This window comes from Rhinichthys klamathensis, unplaced genomic scaffold (assembly GCF_029890125.1).
Source record: "Rhinichthys klamathensis goyatoka isolate OS25496 unplaced genomic scaffold, OSU_Roscu_1.1 h1tg000064l_1, whole genome shotgun sequence".
Taxonomy (NCBI): Eukaryota; Metazoa; Chordata; class Actinopteri; order Cypriniformes; family Leuciscidae; genus Rhinichthys; species Rhinichthys klamathensis.
In genome coordinates, this window is record NW_026606607.1 from 1,653,220 (window position 1) to 1,671,568 (window position 18,349).

The following is an 18,349-nucleotide window of genomic DNA, read 5'->3' on the forward strand; positions in this document are numbered from 1 at the left end:
CTCTTACTTGATGAAAGTCCCAGTGAACATACGCAATAAAGAGAGCTGGCTTTCAATTTCCTGAAATATGAGTTAATGCTAGACTGTGTAGCTGAGGGAATTAATCAGGGCTCACTCAAAACGCTTTCACACATTTGCTGAACTTAACTTCACCAACCCTCCCTGTTCTTTAATTGAATCTCTCAGTTTCTGGTGCATGTTCTTCATTTGCTTAAAGTGCTCATACAAATCAGGTATGAGCAGCAAGCTTGAAAAGTTGACGCCCTTATTAAAGTTCACCCAAAAATAGAAATGTGACTCAAACCGACTCAAACTAAGCTTGATGACGTGAGCAACCTGTCTGACAGACGTTAATCTTCTAGTAGCTGTGCGTGAAAATTGCCAACGTTAATCTTGCAGAGACGGGGAACTTGAGCAAAGAGTTCTTTGGCGTGAGTGAGCAGGAGTAAGTATTCCGTTGCTTTTATGGACTCATTATCTATGGGCTTCTCCATTGACGGGACGTCCCCCCGATTGCCTGCGAGCTTCTCCTCCTGTCTGTACGGTAATTTCTGTACAGCGCGACAGAGAGTCGAGTGGTTATGACGCAATCGTTAACCTATTTTTACTAAATCTGTTTCTACGGGGCCATAATGTAACATAGAAGGTAATGGAGCTCTGTATACATTGTCGTGTTTCTTTAGAAATAAATAATGGGCAAATGGAGTCTTTAAACGCCTCAGATGTAAAGTTATTCGCTGTCAAAGTGACGCCAAAATGAATGAGAGACTTGCACTGACTGCAGAGGCTGCAGACTTGCACTCTCAGACTTGGACGCTCAGACTTGCACGCTCAGACAAGAGCGCTTCCGCTGCAAGTGACGTCACTTGCAGTCGACACCTGCTCTCCGCTACCGGCTGTGGCGTCACTTGCAATCCCTTGTTCTCCGTGTTATTTCACAGAGTCGATTGATGCCAGATTTGAAGATAGCCTGCAAGTGGTGTTTGGATCAATCTAGTGCACTGCATGGTTCTGTTCATTTGCCCAAAGTAGTGTGTATGGAGGAACAAGACGTTGCGGAAGCCATTGAGAGATTAGAGAAGGCTGAGTTTCCACAGGACAGAATCGATGCTCTGGAACCCTTTTGCTTCATCTTTACTGTAATGAATGACATGCAAATGTTTCTTGAACATGCAGTCGATGTCATGAAATTAAAGGTAAACTGTCGAACTACACTAGAGCAAAGTGAATAATGTGCTAATGTGTTTTTATATATGTTGTATATTGTCTATTTGTACCTTGTATTTGTCTGTTTTGCACATTAACTGTGTACTGTAAATTGACATTTACAATAAAAAGAAAAAAAAATGCATCATCTTGATGTTTTTCATCTACAAACTGTTCCCACAAAGTTGGGAGCATGAAATTGTCCAAAATGTCTTGAAAATAATTAAAAATAATTAAATATATTATAATAGTAAAAATAATTTCTTTCTTTCTCATAACTGAGTTTTGATTTCTAAATGATCAATTTATGTACAAGTGTTTTCCCACATGATTATTGGCTGTAGGTCATCAGTAAATGTGGTAATTTGGTAATGTGGCATTTAAATGCCAGTGTTTCCCAGATGAAACACAAGAGCTGTTAGTTTTGAATGATGTGTGTAATGTAGAGAAATTTGTTTAGAGTTTTGCAAATAGTTTGTTTTTCAAATGCAAACTGAGTGCAAAGCATATAATGTCCTTGTATTTTTGCAGGCTTGGTCTAAAGATTGGGTACATGAGTGAATGGTTTCACTGAGTGAGCCTCAAATTCCACTTGTAGTGTTTTAGCAATTTGAAAAAAAACTGTCAACAAAATGACAAATGACACCTTAACACGACCAAAATGAGCGTGTCTACGCGTTCAAAAGAAACACGTAAAAAATTGCCGGGGACAAACACTGCGTGTTGACGCGGTCAAATTTCACGCGTTTCGTTTATCGCGTTCCGTAGAGAGCAGGCGTCGATTGCAAGTGACGTCACTTGCAGCGGAAGCGCTCGTGTCTGAGAGTGCAAGTCCGAGAGTGCAAGTGACGTCACTTGTCTGCAGCCAGATGCTATTGAAATGAATGGGAGTCAATGGAAATGCTAACGCAAGTAAAGTTCTGCTACAAGATGGCGGCACCCGGCCGGCTTCAACTTCCGGTCGATGGAAGTTCCATCCGGTCGATGGAAGTTGACTTGGTAACGAAGTTCAGTACTGACTTCGTTACCAAGTCAGTACTGAAATTTAAAATTGTGACGATACCAGCATTTCCCTCTAGCATTTTGAGCGTTGTTGAACGGATTCTTAAACACCTCTGATTGGACATTTTGTTGACGCGCTCAACATGTCTGTGATTGGCTACAATGATCAACAATGACATCTTTGATGCTCTTCACCGAACGCTTACATAGATGCACACGGGAGCGTTTAAAAGCAGGCGTCTATCAGCAGATCCCTAATATATCCGCTGAAAGAAGGATCCGCTGATAGAGCCGCTTTCAAACGGTCATGTGTATCTGTGTAAGCGCTCGATGAAGAGCGTCAAAGACAACATGTTTTTGAAGCGTTGATCACAGTCAGAGACATAGAGTATATGTTGAGTGCGTCAACACAGTGGCCAATCAGAGGTGTTTAAAGGTACAATATGTAAGAATTTTTTAATAAAATATCCAAAAATCACTTGCACAGTGTGATATATTTCCTGCAGTTGTGTACATACAATATCCCAAAAGTCTCCAAAGATTTTTTATTTCAGAGAAATTCCAATTTTAAATAAGTGGCCGTCCCGGAAAATTTTTTTGCCTGTCAATGACGCAATATCCGCGCTATCCTCGGTTTCCGTTCATACTGCCATAGCCATGACGTAACCATGGCGACAGACGTGGACAACTGCGTAGTGCGGAACGTTTAGCGGCACGCAGTTCTTGTTTCTTTCAAAACATAGACCATGGCAAGCAGACTTTGGGACAAACAAGGAGAACTAAAATGAGGATCAATATCAGCGTGGCGTTTTTGAGATGCCGAGAGCTCCACGTCCGCAACTAACTTGGACTTGACAGAGCTTCACGAGTCACGACTTGACAGCTTTATTAGACAGGTGAGCAAATGTACATAAAACAAATCAATGTTATATAACGTTAGCTCAACATGATGAAATGTTAGAATATGGTCAGTATGTTATTCTAATGTTGATCTAGCTTACTGCTAGTTTCGTATAGCAAATGAACTAACACGTAGTATAACATTATGGGCCCTATCTTGCACCCGGCGCAAATGACTTTGTACACTGACGCATGTATCATTCCTATTTTGCACCCGCGCAAAGCTGGCTTTTCCCTCCACAGACGCACGTTGGTAAACTAGGAAATGAATTTGCGCTCCCTGGGCACTTCAGCGCAGAAAAGGAGGCGTGTTTCGGCGCAAACATTCCCTAGTGCTATTTTGCAGTTCCAGAAAACAATTGCACCACTGACCAGAAAAAACCTAGTCTAAAGTCAGTGGCGCGTTGCGCGTACATTCAGATGCTATTTTAAGCGCGCATGCTTGGCCGTAATACAGAGTGTGAACAACGCGCATACACTGTAGATGATTCTCTCATCTACAGATGCATTTTACTTTTTGAAAATGATACATTATTATAAGGAAAAATATTAAAACACGAGGGAAATCATTGTTGTTTCCATGACAATGGGAAAAATAGGCATAAAGCTTACACATTTACCCAAATTATTATATGCATGTTTAACCGAAGCTAATTTAGGTGGGTTTGTCCCATCCCCAATGTCACTTCTCTTTCTTTTACGGCCCTGACGAGAACATTGATCTCCTCGGCTGAGAACCAATTCTGAAGCGCGCCTGGTAAATGCGCCGTTATAATAGTTTTGCGCCATGGAACAAGCGCACCTCGTTCATCATGCTCTTAAAGGGAATGTGATATGACGCTCTTATTGGTTTGTTTCCCGTTACGCCCAAACCACACCTATGAATAATGAAGCTACTTCAGACCAACCCCTTTTAGATTTGCGTCGAGCGCAAGAGTCATTTATCCCGAGTCATTTGATCCGCCCAAAAAGTTACTTGCGCTTTGCGCTTGACACTTGCGTTTTAGATCGTTAAAATAGGGCCCTATAACTTTCTACACACATTTAAATGCCATTTAGTTTGATAGTGTAACGTTAGACCAAGTGAAGCAGCGCTGCGTTACCTCACAAGTTTAATTAGTCTAATAAACTGACCTGTGTGAGTAATCCAGCACTTGCGGGTAGTTCGGTAGAATTAACCTCTTAACCGGCGGGCCCATTTGCCATTGCATGTTTAAAACAATAATATCTTAGTAAAAACCTAAAGTAATATTGCCAAACTATATATCATTTGAAAGCTTAAAATCTCTAGTTTTCATATTTGGTGGCTGTTATCTAAAATATATTACAGAGGAGCAGAAATTTATCAATTTGCAACAAGAATATTTCATATTCATTAGGAGTATTTAGACCTTTATTTTGAAATAACAATAAACATGAAAAATCATGAAAGATTGGTAGAAACCTCAGTTTGTTTTCATGCCATGAGTTCAAAAGATAACACCAATTCCATTTTATGAGAAAAAAAGGTCTGAAAATGTTTTAAATATAAAGAAAAATGTATGGATTCTCGATTTGTAATGCGGCTGCGAGCTATAACGCTATAACGTAGTCTTTATGCATTTATTAGAGGTTTAATTCAAATCAAATACTGCCAAACCACCCATACTACTTCTGAATAGGATGTCTACTTCATAAATTGTATGAAAATTATGGAAATACATGGTTCAGATCACTCAAAACATATGAAAATGGAGGCGCCCTTATATGGGCAGTAATGGAGTCTGGTGTTCACCTAGTGAAAAAGTTGGGTACTGCGCCCGAATAAAATCTTACTGAAAGCTCATTTTTTGAGATATCAACCTAAAATTTGGAATACAACTTGTTCAGATATTTGACTTTAATTTTCTTGCAGTTTTAGAGTAAAATATATTTTGTAATATATATATTTAATATAAAATATTAATCATTATATTTTTACATTACACAATTTCATAAACTCAAACTTATATAACTTTTTTTCTGTTTCATTTTTTTACAATTTCTAGACTTCTACAATAATCTGGAAAATGTCTTCTTTAAAACAAGACCAGCCATAGGTCTATATTCCAAAGCATTCCTGAATTACAACCATTTAAGTTTGGATAGTGATTTTTATGTCTATGCAAAAAAAAGGGGGGTGCCAGTTAACAGGTTAAATGTCCTTATTCTTTTATATCCGTGGGACTCGTGTGTGATATCTGTCTCTTTAGCAATCGCGACCTTCATAACACTGTAATGTTAAAACACATGAATGTTTGCACTCATCAATAAACATTATTAGATCCATCAGCTTGACAGCAAGTCCCATCATTCAGCTCATCACTGTGTCATCAACCTACGCCTTTGTTATTGTTGGAAACTGCGCCCTCTTGCGGTGAAAAAATCTTACATATTGTGCCTTTAAGAATCCGTTCAACAGCGCTCAAAATGCTTGAGGGAAATGCTGGTATCACATTTTTTAAATTTCAGTACCGACTTGGTACCGAAGTCGGTACTTTTGACAACTCTACTGCAGTGAATAATTGTATCCCTTTGTTTTTCTTTAAAAAAAAGTTATTCATGCCTTAAAATATCTTGAATGTAACTTTACACCATTGCATTCATTTAGTATATGCAGACTCATGAATATGCAAATTAGTCCTCGCCTTCACTCAATCTCACCAGCTCAGACTACCTGATCCACTCGGTCAACTGCAGTAAATGCTACACAATGGCAAGTGGAAATATTGGTTTAATTCAGCCATATATGTTTGAACTAGAAACTGGTTCAGAAGAAAAAGAGGAAGAGCAAATTATACAGGCAGGCCTAGTTCTACAGGGGTGCTTGAAAGTGCTCAAACGAAAGCAAGAGCACCCTCGGTTAATACTGTAATATCACATTGAAAAAACAGATTCGGTAAACGCTCCAATGCGTATTTTTGTTTGCGCTCTGGAAAACATCAAATGTTTCTATTTACTATGTGTTTGTGGTGAGCAGTGTTGGTTATCTCTTGAATGTAGTGACCAATCAACCAAGTTTGTGAATGTTCGTTTGAACTATGGTTCCCTTTCGTAGTCACTACGAGTTACGTCGTGATGACGAATGCGTTTTCTAAGCGAAACCCCATTCGCCAGGGACTCAGGGAACGAGGGTTACATCTGTAACTGAGACGTTTCAGGAAACAAAGAATCATTGAACAATGTTAGTTACTTACAACAGAATTTGCAATCGTAGTTGCCTAACGACTCTTTTGGAAATGCACACCTAGTGGTTAAAATGGCTTTTAATGGTTCATCCACTGTATTGGATATGCATCAAAGGGTTCATTAAAACTGTGCGAACCATTTAGGTTGGCACTGGAGTTTAGTAATTAGGCTAGGGAGTACTTTCTTCCTGTCTGCCTTTGTCAGCCAGTTCATCTGTAATGCTCTGCAAAATGTGTATTTAAAGACCTGCCAACCAAGGTCATCTATCATTTTCTGAATAGTTATTTGTCAGTATTACCAATAAGGCTGTGTATACACTGCCCGGGCCCTACCGCAGCATAATAACATCTATTATGTGGCTAGCAGAGTGGCTGTATCCTTCAGCATGCTACTGGCGACTGTGACCAAAACGAATGCCATTAGCTTGGAGGTGATTGATTTGCTGAGAAGAGATCTTTCATTTCACCCATCACAGAGTTGATGAAAAATAAGAGTTGATTTGAAGGACAAGTAGTAGAGCAGAACTTGGATGGCAAAACCGTTGAATTTTGGCACAGTGAATGTGAGCTCATGGGGGGGTTGATCAGCCTGCTCGGCTTCACACGCTGCAAGCCACTCATCTCAAATGACAAAATTATGTGTCCTTTTCTTCTCGAGCTACATTTGAATAACATATGTTAAGAGGGACAGTGTGTTGACATTGAACTCCCTGCTATTGAACTCAAAATACATGTCAAGTACCAGCCCCTTCTTAATGCTGATGGACGGGCAGTTGAGTTTGTGTTGCTCAGCGTGCGGTTGGGCACATATGGGCTTCTCTCTTGTCCTCTGCCGGCAGGGGATAACGATAAAGCGCCTTACGCGTATTAATTAAGAGATGGCACCGAATGGCACTGCCATTTCCCTCAGCGTTCCTGAACACAGAGCTCCACGCTTGAAGGATATGAGCAAATCCACGCTCTGAGTTTTGGTTTTGGAATCACATGACCCCTGATGCCTTTGGGTATTCCGTAATAATTTGCCTGCGTGGTGAAAAGAACACACTTTGCCTTGCCCTTAATTAACAGAGAAGGCAAAGCATGTTCAAGAAGCAGAACATCAGAGACCTTGAGGAGGAATAAAAAGAGAATTAATTAACATTTAGAATGGCGCCCAACTAGTCACCCTGTATAGTTCTGAATTTAACTAAATTAGTTAGACGCAAAACATTTGACTGAACAGTTTTTATCCCTAAAAATGGACCATATAAGTTTATCAGGAATTAGAGAATAAACAAGGCATTTTAACACGTGTCTCCTTTATGACTTGCTCATAATCACCAGTATTTGGTACAGTATACGGCACATTATGGTATTCTTGCTTCTGGTTAAATGGTCTTTATTATGCATTTAGGTTTCCTACATTATATGACCAACTTGCATGACTTTTCCAGTCATTCGGATTGCAGGATGAGAAACAAATAAAAGCTACCCTAAAAAAGTATGTTTTGAGGGAAGGTTAAAAAAAAAAACCTAAGAGATTCCGCTTGCCTAATCTCAGAGGGCAGAGATTTCCATAGTTTTGGAGCAAATGAAGAGAAAGCCCTATCACCCATAGATCTTAGATGAGTTGGCGGGACAGTTAAAAGACCAGGGTCAGAGGAGCAGAGATCACGCGTTGGGATGTAGGGGATTCTGACAAATATTGAGGAGCCAGACCATGTACCACCTTATAGGTAAGCATGAGAATCTTAAAATCAACACGAAACCTGACAGGGAGCCAGTGTAAGGATTCCAAAATAGAAGTGATATGATCCCTTGTCTTGTCAGGATTCTGGTGGCAGAATTTTGAACAAACTGTAATTTGCTTAGAGTAGCTTTTGAAACCCCAGCCAGTAAAGTAATTAACTTTTCAGTCACTGGAAATGACAACATAGGACGTAGTCTGGCAATGTTTCTAAGATGAAAAAAATATGTTTTGACAGTGTCCTGGACATGAGGATCAAAAGTTAAATTAGCATCAAATATCCCACCCAATTTTTTTTACATTTTTGTTTGAAATTCTAAAATAGAGCCATCCACATTTAAAGTGAATGTAACTCAAACTCACCGCGCTTGCAGAGATGGAGCAGCGATCAATCCGCTCTGATCACAGTGGTGCGCTTCACCATGAAACACGCTGTGCATATACTTTAGTTAAAACTTTACGATCTCATAATCGCACTAAGATTGAATAACCTCAAACACAAACAAGCACACAACAAACACTCACTTCACACAAACAATCGGCTCTTTCTCACACACATTCAAATATCATGCATGCTACTGTGGTAAATGTATCCATCGCACAGACCAAATTTTTCGTAGCATGTGATACACATAGGTTGACATTTTAATGTGACATTAAAGGCCTTGAGCGATGTAGCTTGTTACTGTTAACACCTACATTGATATGAAAGCAGTTGAGCTACTCTCAAAGAAGTGGTTTAAGGTGTCACCGTCGGCGTGTGTGCTGGATGTGAAGGACATAGGATTCTGTTAAATCCCTTGACAGAAATTACAGTGGAAGAAATAATAAAAAATTAATTGAGACACAGTGGCACAGTATGAATGGATTATCTGCAAGAATCAGAAAGCAGGTGCAAAATAACTACAGATTAAGTTCATGCATAGGGGGAGCATGTGTAAGGTTGGGGAAGGCTTAAGACTTGTTTATTCTTTCGCCTGCTCACACCACAAGCCTCCGCTGACTGAATTTTAATTTAATTTCATGAAATTTTTTTTATTAAACATGGATCTTTATTTTCATTAAAAGGGATTATTTCTGCTATTGTAAACTCATTTTGATGCCAGTGTGGGCTCCACTAGGGGTGGGCTAAGGGGGCTTAACCCTCCTGCAATGTCTGGGGTCAAATTGGCCCCAAAGCATCTTTGACATCTCTGAAAAATATGCTAATTGTATTTATTAGAATAATTCAAAAACATGCACATCTTGTGTTACAGAGATTTCAAAATGCCTGTATACACACACCCAATCGGTGATGTCTGGGGGCATTTGACCCCACACAAAAACATTGCTGAACTTTACAAATAACAGGAGGGTTAAGCCCCAAATGTGTTTAGTACAGCCCCGAATGTTTTGTTAAATTGTCTTTCTCATAGAGCTTAACAATCTATCAGAAAAATAATTGTGAATACGATTACAGCTGCCGCAATGACCTTATCATGAAAAGTGCATATTACAGCAGTTATGCATATGTTCTCCCTTTGCATCAAAGGTATTTACAACGTGCTTTTGCAGTGTTGAGCATAGTAACCAATCGCAGACATGTCTGTTGAACGCAGCGGCCAATCAGAGGCGTTTAAATGAGTGTCTGCACCGAAGATCTGTTTTGCGCAAGCTCACGGAGTTCTACACTTTTGCGATCCTGTCACTATAGCTAATAAACTGTAGATGAAAATAAGAGATTCACTGCATTGTATTTGATATTCTTGAAGCTGCTCTGTTGCACTCCATTACGCACCGCTCTGTTTGTTGTTGGTCAAGGATCAGTTTTCTCCGTATGCGTATTATATTGTTATAATAATTGCATATTGGTGAAACCGGTTGGCAAACGATCCAGTGCATATCTGTGTCTGCTCTGGAGAGCCGGTTTAAGTTGCAGATGTCCTGATCAGGACGGTGTGCACATGACGATGGACAGGATTCGTCCCATATTCTATTTCTAGTCTTCTCCCACCACAGGTGTAATCCAACGTTTTGCGAGCTGGGTAACTCCCTCTTTAATGTAGATACAACTTACTGTATATTTATGGCACATTGGCATGGCTATCACTTGAATATACAGCTACAAGTTATCACGCTAAAAAACCTCACTCAAGAATGATCACGTCTGCCTGCTGATTGCTGATTGGCCAAAAGTGCGTGCATACTCGAGTTTTGTTTATCAACCAATTAGCCTATAAGATCTAGGGCCAGATTTACGAACAGCTTGCGCCAGCGTAAAACCTCTTTTGGTGTTAAAAAATGTAAGGATTTACTAAAGACACAGTGAAAAATTAGCGCTGAAAAGGCATGGACAGTTATTTTTGCGGCTGACCTTATTGCATATGAATTTGTAGGAGTCAACGCAAAATTTATGGGAGGAGAATATTTAAATGAATCATGCAAGGTGATTTACTAAAGTTTGCGCTCGTCAATTTGGTATTTGTGCCACTATTCCTCTATGGTACGAATTATGTTTTCTAACCATGAAATATTTTTTCAAATAGGTTTTTATTACACGAAATAGCTTCAATAATTTTTTTTGGGGTACTTAGAGAAACGTTGCCAATGAAATGGTACACAATTGAAAAATGGTAAAAAAAAGTAGTTTTTCTATAAAATTATGATTTTCTTTTCTATTTAATTTCTCTTAGAGATTGATACATTTGGCTAACTCATAATCACTCTCATCACATGGAAGAGCTAACTCTGCACTCTTCCTATTTGCCCTTTCCGTTAAATATTGTTGTATTCATTTTCTGAAAAGAAGAAATCAATTTGTTATTTATACATAAATACAACTATACTATAATAAACACTTCAAATTAATAAATAACTGCAATCATATTGTTGATGTATACTATCTATAAAAAATCCCAATGGAGAAATACATTACTGCAATTCTACTGTGGTACAGCGTTGCCATGCGGCAGCATACCAATTTTTCCACAGTGGTACTATGGAAACATTGATATTTTCTCAATTTACAGTAAAACTATGTTAGACAAGAGTTGATTTGTGAATAAAAATATCTACTTTACTTATCAAAGATGCTGAAAAAAATCCCCCTTGAGAAGAGATGTTTAGAAATGAGGTTAATAGAGCAATTTCTGGAGCATTTCAACAGGTGTCTTCCATGTGAGGGTGACAGTGGGAAAGGGAGTTTCGGGGACATTCAAATGTCATGTGACTTAAAAACAGCACATCATTGACTACCTTAAGGCCTGCCCTTTTAATTCCCATAGTGCACTATATTGTATTTTTTTTTACTGAATAACAAGGACATGAGTAGAAATTAATTGTTGCCATATGGCAACGCTGTACCATACCATACCATACCATACCATAAAGGGTTATTTAATGCCCCAAAAAGCATGTCTTAAACCAGACGCTAATTTGCGCTGCTCTTGGTAGATTCCATTGGTAATTATGGAAATGATCCGGCTGCGCCTGTGTTCTTAATTTGCACGTCATCAGTAGATCACAACCAGACTTATGCAGAATTTTCCACTCCTATTGCAGCTTTTATGGAATTGTGCTCTCATGCTAATTTGCCCTGTTAAGTAAATCTGGCCCTTAGATTTTTGAAAACCACCGAACTGACACCAAGTCCAAATTTTGTCCACCCTCCCAAACAATTTTTTACCCTCACAATCAAATTCAAAACCGCCCAATCTAGCAACACAGCATAAAAGGTTTCTATTTACATGTTTTTGCAGCATTGTGTTAGCCAATCACAGACATTTCTGTTGATTTCTTTAACGCAATGGCATGTCAGAGATTGAACAGGCTACTGCTCAAAACGCAGTGAGTTTGTGTGCAAGTTTACTTGCAAATCCTACCAGTAATATAAAGTATAGGCATTATAATCAAGAGATTCATTGTGCGGTCAAATTCATTTATTTTAAAGAAACTTTGTGAGATCGCCGATTAGGCTTAACTAAAATTGACAGCTTTGACGTGCTTATAAAGGAAGCGCACTTTCTGCCGTGCCAAATCATGCATACATTTCTGTAACATAATGACTGTCATATACGAACAAGAACTTATACTGGCATAATGTACAAAACACACGTAGCCTACGTACACACTTGCCAGTTGCCACCTTTTTTTCGTGTTCTCGCTTCAGAAGGTGAAAAGGCGGCAGGCGCGCGCGCGTGTGCGCCTCGTGCTCAGAGGCGGGGGGGGGGGTGAAAAGGCGGCAAGCGCGTGAAGGGAGATGAGAAAAGCTCGTGTGCTCGCAGTCGACCGGTGTCGGTAACCAAGCTGTGATCGGTGGTCTCCGTGTCCTCTTTTCCTCTTCTTCTCTCTCTCTCTCTCTCTTTTGCAGTGTAATTTAGCAACCGTGGCGCACCAATCCTCAGAAGAACGACTCTAAAGATCAAATCTTGCGTCTCACTGGGATTTTGCTGCATTTCTACTGTTTCCCCTTCAGCATCTTCTCTCCTCTGTGTAACCGCCAGCAGTATCGTCACAAACTGAATGTCTCTTGCTGTCTGTGGTAATTTGTTATCATGACCACAGCAAAGGAGTCAAATGTATCGACCAAAGCGGCTCAACAGCAAGATCAGGTACTGAAGTGATTTCTTTTTTGTTGTTGTTACTGGACAGAGAGATACTATATTAATTTTAAGAGGTAACGTTAAATTGCTTTAGTTAAACGTGAGGTGATTTGGAAAACTAACAGAAAGTAGCAGTTTAATCTCTCGAATTGTTTTAAATGTTTTATGAACACACCAGAAAAATTGACGGAAGATATATTTTTTGAACATTTGGTCTTCAATGAGAACGTAGTTTTCTTTACCAGTGATGATGACTGCGCCACCGGTTTCAAGTTATTAGCTTCAGTCAGCTGGAAATTCATATTACGTGCATATAGTAAGTCTAACAAGCTGTTTATTCTTACACATTGCATGTATTTGGGAAATACTAGATTGTATTTGCATGAAAGCCAAAGATTTTTAAAGTTATAGAAATTTTATCCTGACACTACCAAGTTAACTGATAAAGGCAACCAGACTAGTCATTAAATGACCTTTAAAAATATTATTGTTTTGCTTTATTTTTTTATTGCCAGATTTTTTTTTTCATTAGTAGGCCTAGCCTACAACTTTTTATGCTATGCATCTCATTGACTACCTTCTTTCAAAACAGAACTTTTTCTCATAGTAATAAAAATAATAATGACCAAATAATATGATGATCATAGATAACATATTTAACACATATATTCTTGAAATGATAAATTATAATGAACTCTCCTTTCTATGAGTAAACAGCTTAAATCACATTATTTCTCTCTCTTTTCAAAACATTGGCTTGACTAACCCAACAGTGAATGTCTGTGCTTGATTTCAAGAGAGTAAGAGTGGAAGCAGGTACAGAAACAGCCACAGGCAATACTGACTGAACAAAGTGCAGTGCAGGAAAAGCAGTGTGAAAGGTGGGAGTCCCGCTAGAGACGGCAGAGTGAACAGGTGAACATGTCAAGGGCAGGCAAACTTTGACAATAGGAACGGTAGATCTTCTGTTCTTTTACTGTTTTCCAAAGGCAATAATCACCCAAAGAGTAAAGTTGAGATTTCCATCTACCCTTCATGTATACTATGTATAAATATACTACATAAATCTGTACATATATTCTGTAATAAGGGACTTTTCTACCATTTGAGCAATTTAAGCTTGAAGTATACCCTTCATGTTGTGTGTGAGTCTGCAGTCAGATATGATTTCATTTAAAAACCGATGGAATGCAGCTTGAATGACTTTTAAGTTGACACAGTGTCTTAAAACCCATGCCACTAAATGCTGATAAACAATAAAACAGCAGAAATGTGAATCTTTATGTGTACATAGACCAGCAATTAGAAAGTAGTGCAGGCTGAATACAAGAACGTGTCCTGTTTGCCATATTGGAAAGATTGAATAACTCGATTTTAAAATTGATAAACTGTGATCGACTTGCGTTCAATGAGTCAAAAGTAAATCAAACAATATATTGACTTCTACAGGTTTTTTTTCTTTTCTACTTTTACTTGTCTTCCACAATATTGTAAGTCTTCCATTTCTTCATCTTCATTCGGAGGCCTTTCTCAGCAAATATTGATACAGTATGTGACTAATTTGATTAGCTGACATTTAATTTATTCAGAATACAGAATTGATTGACTAACATAATGTAATTCATAATGTATGGTTTTCATACTGCCATATTTTTTTTATTTTTGTTTGTAGTTCAGTTTAATAGAGAAGGAATTGTATTCTGAAGATAAAGGGAGAAAGCTAATGTAGCCTTGTGTTTTTTTTAACGGTGGAGTGATGCAGCAGCAAAATCTTTAACCATTCATCAATGATGCCTTTGAGCAATCTCACATAGAGACCTCAACATGCTGACACAGTCATATATTTTTTCTTGAACTGTTTCCTGTGTATGTGTTACAACAGGATTTCAGCGTCAATCAATTTGTCTGTCCACAGTGAATGCAAAAAATGTGCGTTCACAAAACAGAGCCAATCAGAGGCACGTTTCCCATACAACAACGTAACCCGCTGCTTAACCACCATACTGTAGTGCGATGTGTCGTTGGAGAAATTGTCTAGCTAGTCACTACTGTTTCCAGAAAGCGTAGTAACGAAAGCAAAGCATGTTGGTTCAACAATATAGAACTCTCGTCAATGACGTCTTTCTGAAGAAATAACTTCTGCTAATTAATCGATTCACAAACTAATTAATGTCAGATTATTGCTGTAAATAATTAACACTGAATCTGAGGACTAGTTTGCTATTTTTATTCTTTGTTGTTTGATTCAAATGCTCTTACGTCATACTCTGGGGTTCTCCCGTGTACTAGAGCATATTCACACATGCACACTTTTCAAAAAACTGGACTTTCATTCTCTCACATTCTAACAGATGTAGAATGAAATTGTTCATTTATGTAATGAAAAAGATTGTACTGCATGTTAGCCCTCTTATTTAGCTGAGCATGATCTATTAAAGTCCACATGTCTTCTAACCACAGATCGAGAGCTGTAGTCCCGACCACACAACTTTGCAGTGCTGTTTGAGAGAGTTCAACAATTTGTGTTGCCAGAAATCATAGTTCCAACAAACAATGTTGCACAACAGGATGACCCCCTGACCCGTTTGTGCCATATGCGAGTGACCATTTATCTGTTATGATTTATCTTAAATCATAAACCTGCAAAATCTCCATCACTCACAAGACAAATGCCAGCTGCCAGTGGGCGGTGGTTCCAATGGTAGGAAATAAGATTACAGTAGTGTGTCACTTTGAGGTGACAGGCCGATTTTTCTAAATCTCAGCAAAATGTCTAATGAGTTTAGATGAGCATACAGTCGAGTGGTGCTGGTGTCCAGAAGTGATGAGTTTAAGTTAGTGAAGGAGACAGCTCTGCTTCATATTACTGTAACTGCAAAAACAAATGTTGGTCTAGGTGCAGATAATGCCTAACAGTGCTTTTGGGAAACACACCCTTTATTGTGCTCTTATGCAATGCACTGTAACTTAAAATACATTTGGCAGACGCTTTTATCCAAAGCGACTTACATTGCATTTCAAGGTAAACATTAACATTATTATCAGTTCTTGCTTTCCCTGGGAATCAAACCCATGACCTTAGCGTTGCAAGCGCCAACGCTCTACTGTTTGAGCTACAGGAAAGCCCTATAGTAAGAGAAAATAGAGAACAGAACTTTCACAATTTACACTACCGTTCAAAAGTTTGGGGTCGGTACGATTTTAAATACTTTTAAAAGAATTCTCTTCTGCTGCGCATGGCTGCGCTTATTTGATTAAAAATACAACAAAAATCAGTTATAGTATTAAATATTATTCCAGTGTAAATCAGCTGTTTTCTGTGTGAATATATAGTAAAGTGTAATTTATTCCTGTGATCAAAGCTGAATTTTCAGCATCACCAGTGTCAGTGTCTTCAGTGTCAAATGATCCTTCACAAATCAGTATAATATGAGGATTTGATGCTCAAGAAACATTTATTATTATTATCAATGTTGAAACAGTTGTTGGTCTGTCAGTTGTACAGTTTTTTTTTTTTTTTTGGATTCTTTGATGAATAGGAAGTTCAAAAGACTTTTGTAACATTATAAATGTCTTTACTGTCACTTTCGATCAAATTAATTATTCCTTGATAAATAAAAGTATTGATTTCTTTCCTCCAAAAAATAAAAATAAAATTCTCACTGACCCCAAACTTTTGAACGGTAGTGTAGGTAATGCTTCACCAGAAGGCATGCTCTCTATGGTTTTAATTAGAGCGATTTGTCATATAATGTCTGTTTCTAAAATGTAACGTTCAGTCTATTCTTGTTCATGGTGGATTTTTATGCAGATGAGGAGCATTATATTGGTCCAATGAATTTTCATGTGGACCAGGCTACCTGAGGCATCGCAGCAATATAGAAATCAAGTCCCCACAAAATGTGCTGCTTGTGATGTTGTGGCTAGTTTGGCAAAACCATGAACAAGCATGAAAGAGATACCTTTTGTCACTTTTACTACCGCCATGCAGCATCAGAAAATTACTAACTACCTGCAGGCCACAACTCAGACTACATTATTATTATCATGATTATTTGAAGAATAGTACACAGACCTAGAGCATATAGATATGTTCATGAACATACATACACATAAACACATGAATTCATACACCCACATGCTTGTCTGCGGCCAGAAGATAGATCCAATTATCTAGTGATGTGTGGCAAATCGCACTATAGGCCAGGAGGAGGTACGCACACATACAAACACACATACACACTGGTGCACTGATTCGATGGCTCACATGCACACAAACAGCAGAACAAGCCCCTGACCCGCTTGTGCTGTGTGTGAGTGACCATTTATTTCCTTAAATTCATAAACCCTCAAAATCACCATCACTCATAAGACAAATGCCGGCTGCCAGTGGGCGGTGGTGCAAATGGTAGGACGAAATAAGATTATTATAGTGCGTCACTTTGAGGTGACAGGCAGATTTTTCTAAATCTCAGAAAAATGTCTTTTTATGAGTTTTTATGAGCATACAGCCGAGTGGTGCCGGTGTCCAGAAGTGATGGGTTTAAGCCAGTCTCTGTTTTATATCAATTGCAAAAACAAATGTGGGTGTACAAACCATTTTTTGCTGTGTTCCATGCAGTGTGTAGAAATTCATAATAGTCGTGTACAGGGATGTTAACGATTAATCGACGATCGATTAATTGTCGATAATACATTTAATCGATAAAACGTATTGATCGCCGATTAAGCATGTTCATGTGCTGCTCAACCGCGAAACATGTAAAACGAGCGAGCGCGCCGGAGTTATGTTTGGGACCATTTTACACCTTCATTATGACTATAAGTTTGCGTGTGCATTCGCAGCCTTTTGTTTTGTGCAAAAGTAAGTTGTACTATTGTGTTAATTTTGTGTAGGCCTATCTATATTTTAATTTATCTCATATATGATGCATTTGGTTAAGAATTAATGCTGTAGCGTGATCATCTTCAGCTTCAGTGCGGAGCTCAAACGGCAATGCACAACTAATAATGACTATGATTGGGACTGTCATATTACATAACATTATAAAGAGAACGATATTGTAATAAAACATTGTGAATAATTTGGGATTAGTTGCCGTGTTTCATCCAGTTGCTCCAGGAAGAGCGCGTCCACAACACGAGTCATTCTGAATGGCACGAAACTTAGTTCAAGTTCACTTGTGCATTCGTGTCATTTTGTGCAGATATAATTGGTAATATTATGTTTATTTTGTATATATCTGATTTATCTAATTTAGATTGTGTTTCTTTGAGTTAAATAACGCCCTAGCAAAGTTCTCCAGTTTACAGGTGTTCATTCAGCGTGCACAGCTCAAACAGCAATGCACGACTAATGATTGGGACTGTCCTATTAAATAACATGAGAACACTATTTTATTAAATCGTTGTGAATTTATTGGGTTTAGTTGCTGTTTTCAGTGCGTTGGTCCAGGAAGAGCGTATACATTCTGACAAGCACGCATCTGAGGCAGCGGTGATGATGTATTAGTCGTTATATTTGATTATTAAATAAGTAATTTAATTAAATGATCAATCACATCGAAACTTTTTACAATCCTACTAGCCCTTTATTTAGATTAAAAACCATTGGTAACATGGCGTTTTAAGCAGCATTTACTGTCGTGCTGTTGTCTATAGACTATACCACTGCAGTAGACGCATATAGAGGGTATGCGCATGACGTCACCGTCGGCCGGAGTGAATGC

At 38.5% G+C, this 18,349-nt stretch overlaps 1 protein-coding gene across 4 annotated transcripts in view; it reads left to right on the forward strand.

The window, feature by feature from the left end:
* The window catches only part of dpp6a (dipeptidyl-peptidase 6a), a 480,936-nt gene that overhangs the window by 223,497 nt on the left and 239,090 nt on the right, over positions 1–18,349 (forward strand). The window contains exon 1 of one of the 4 annotated variants that reach the window (XM_056249830.1): positions 12,249–12,629. The exons of the other annotated variants lie outside the window; for them this stretch is intronic. Within the exon in view, the coding sequence (XP_056105805.1) occupies positions 12,573–12,629 (57 nt within the window). The 5' untranslated portion in view covers positions 12,249–12,572. Of the gene's footprint in view, positions 1–12,248; positions 12,630–18,349 lie in introns of those variants that run through there. 4 annotated transcript variants of the gene reach the window in all.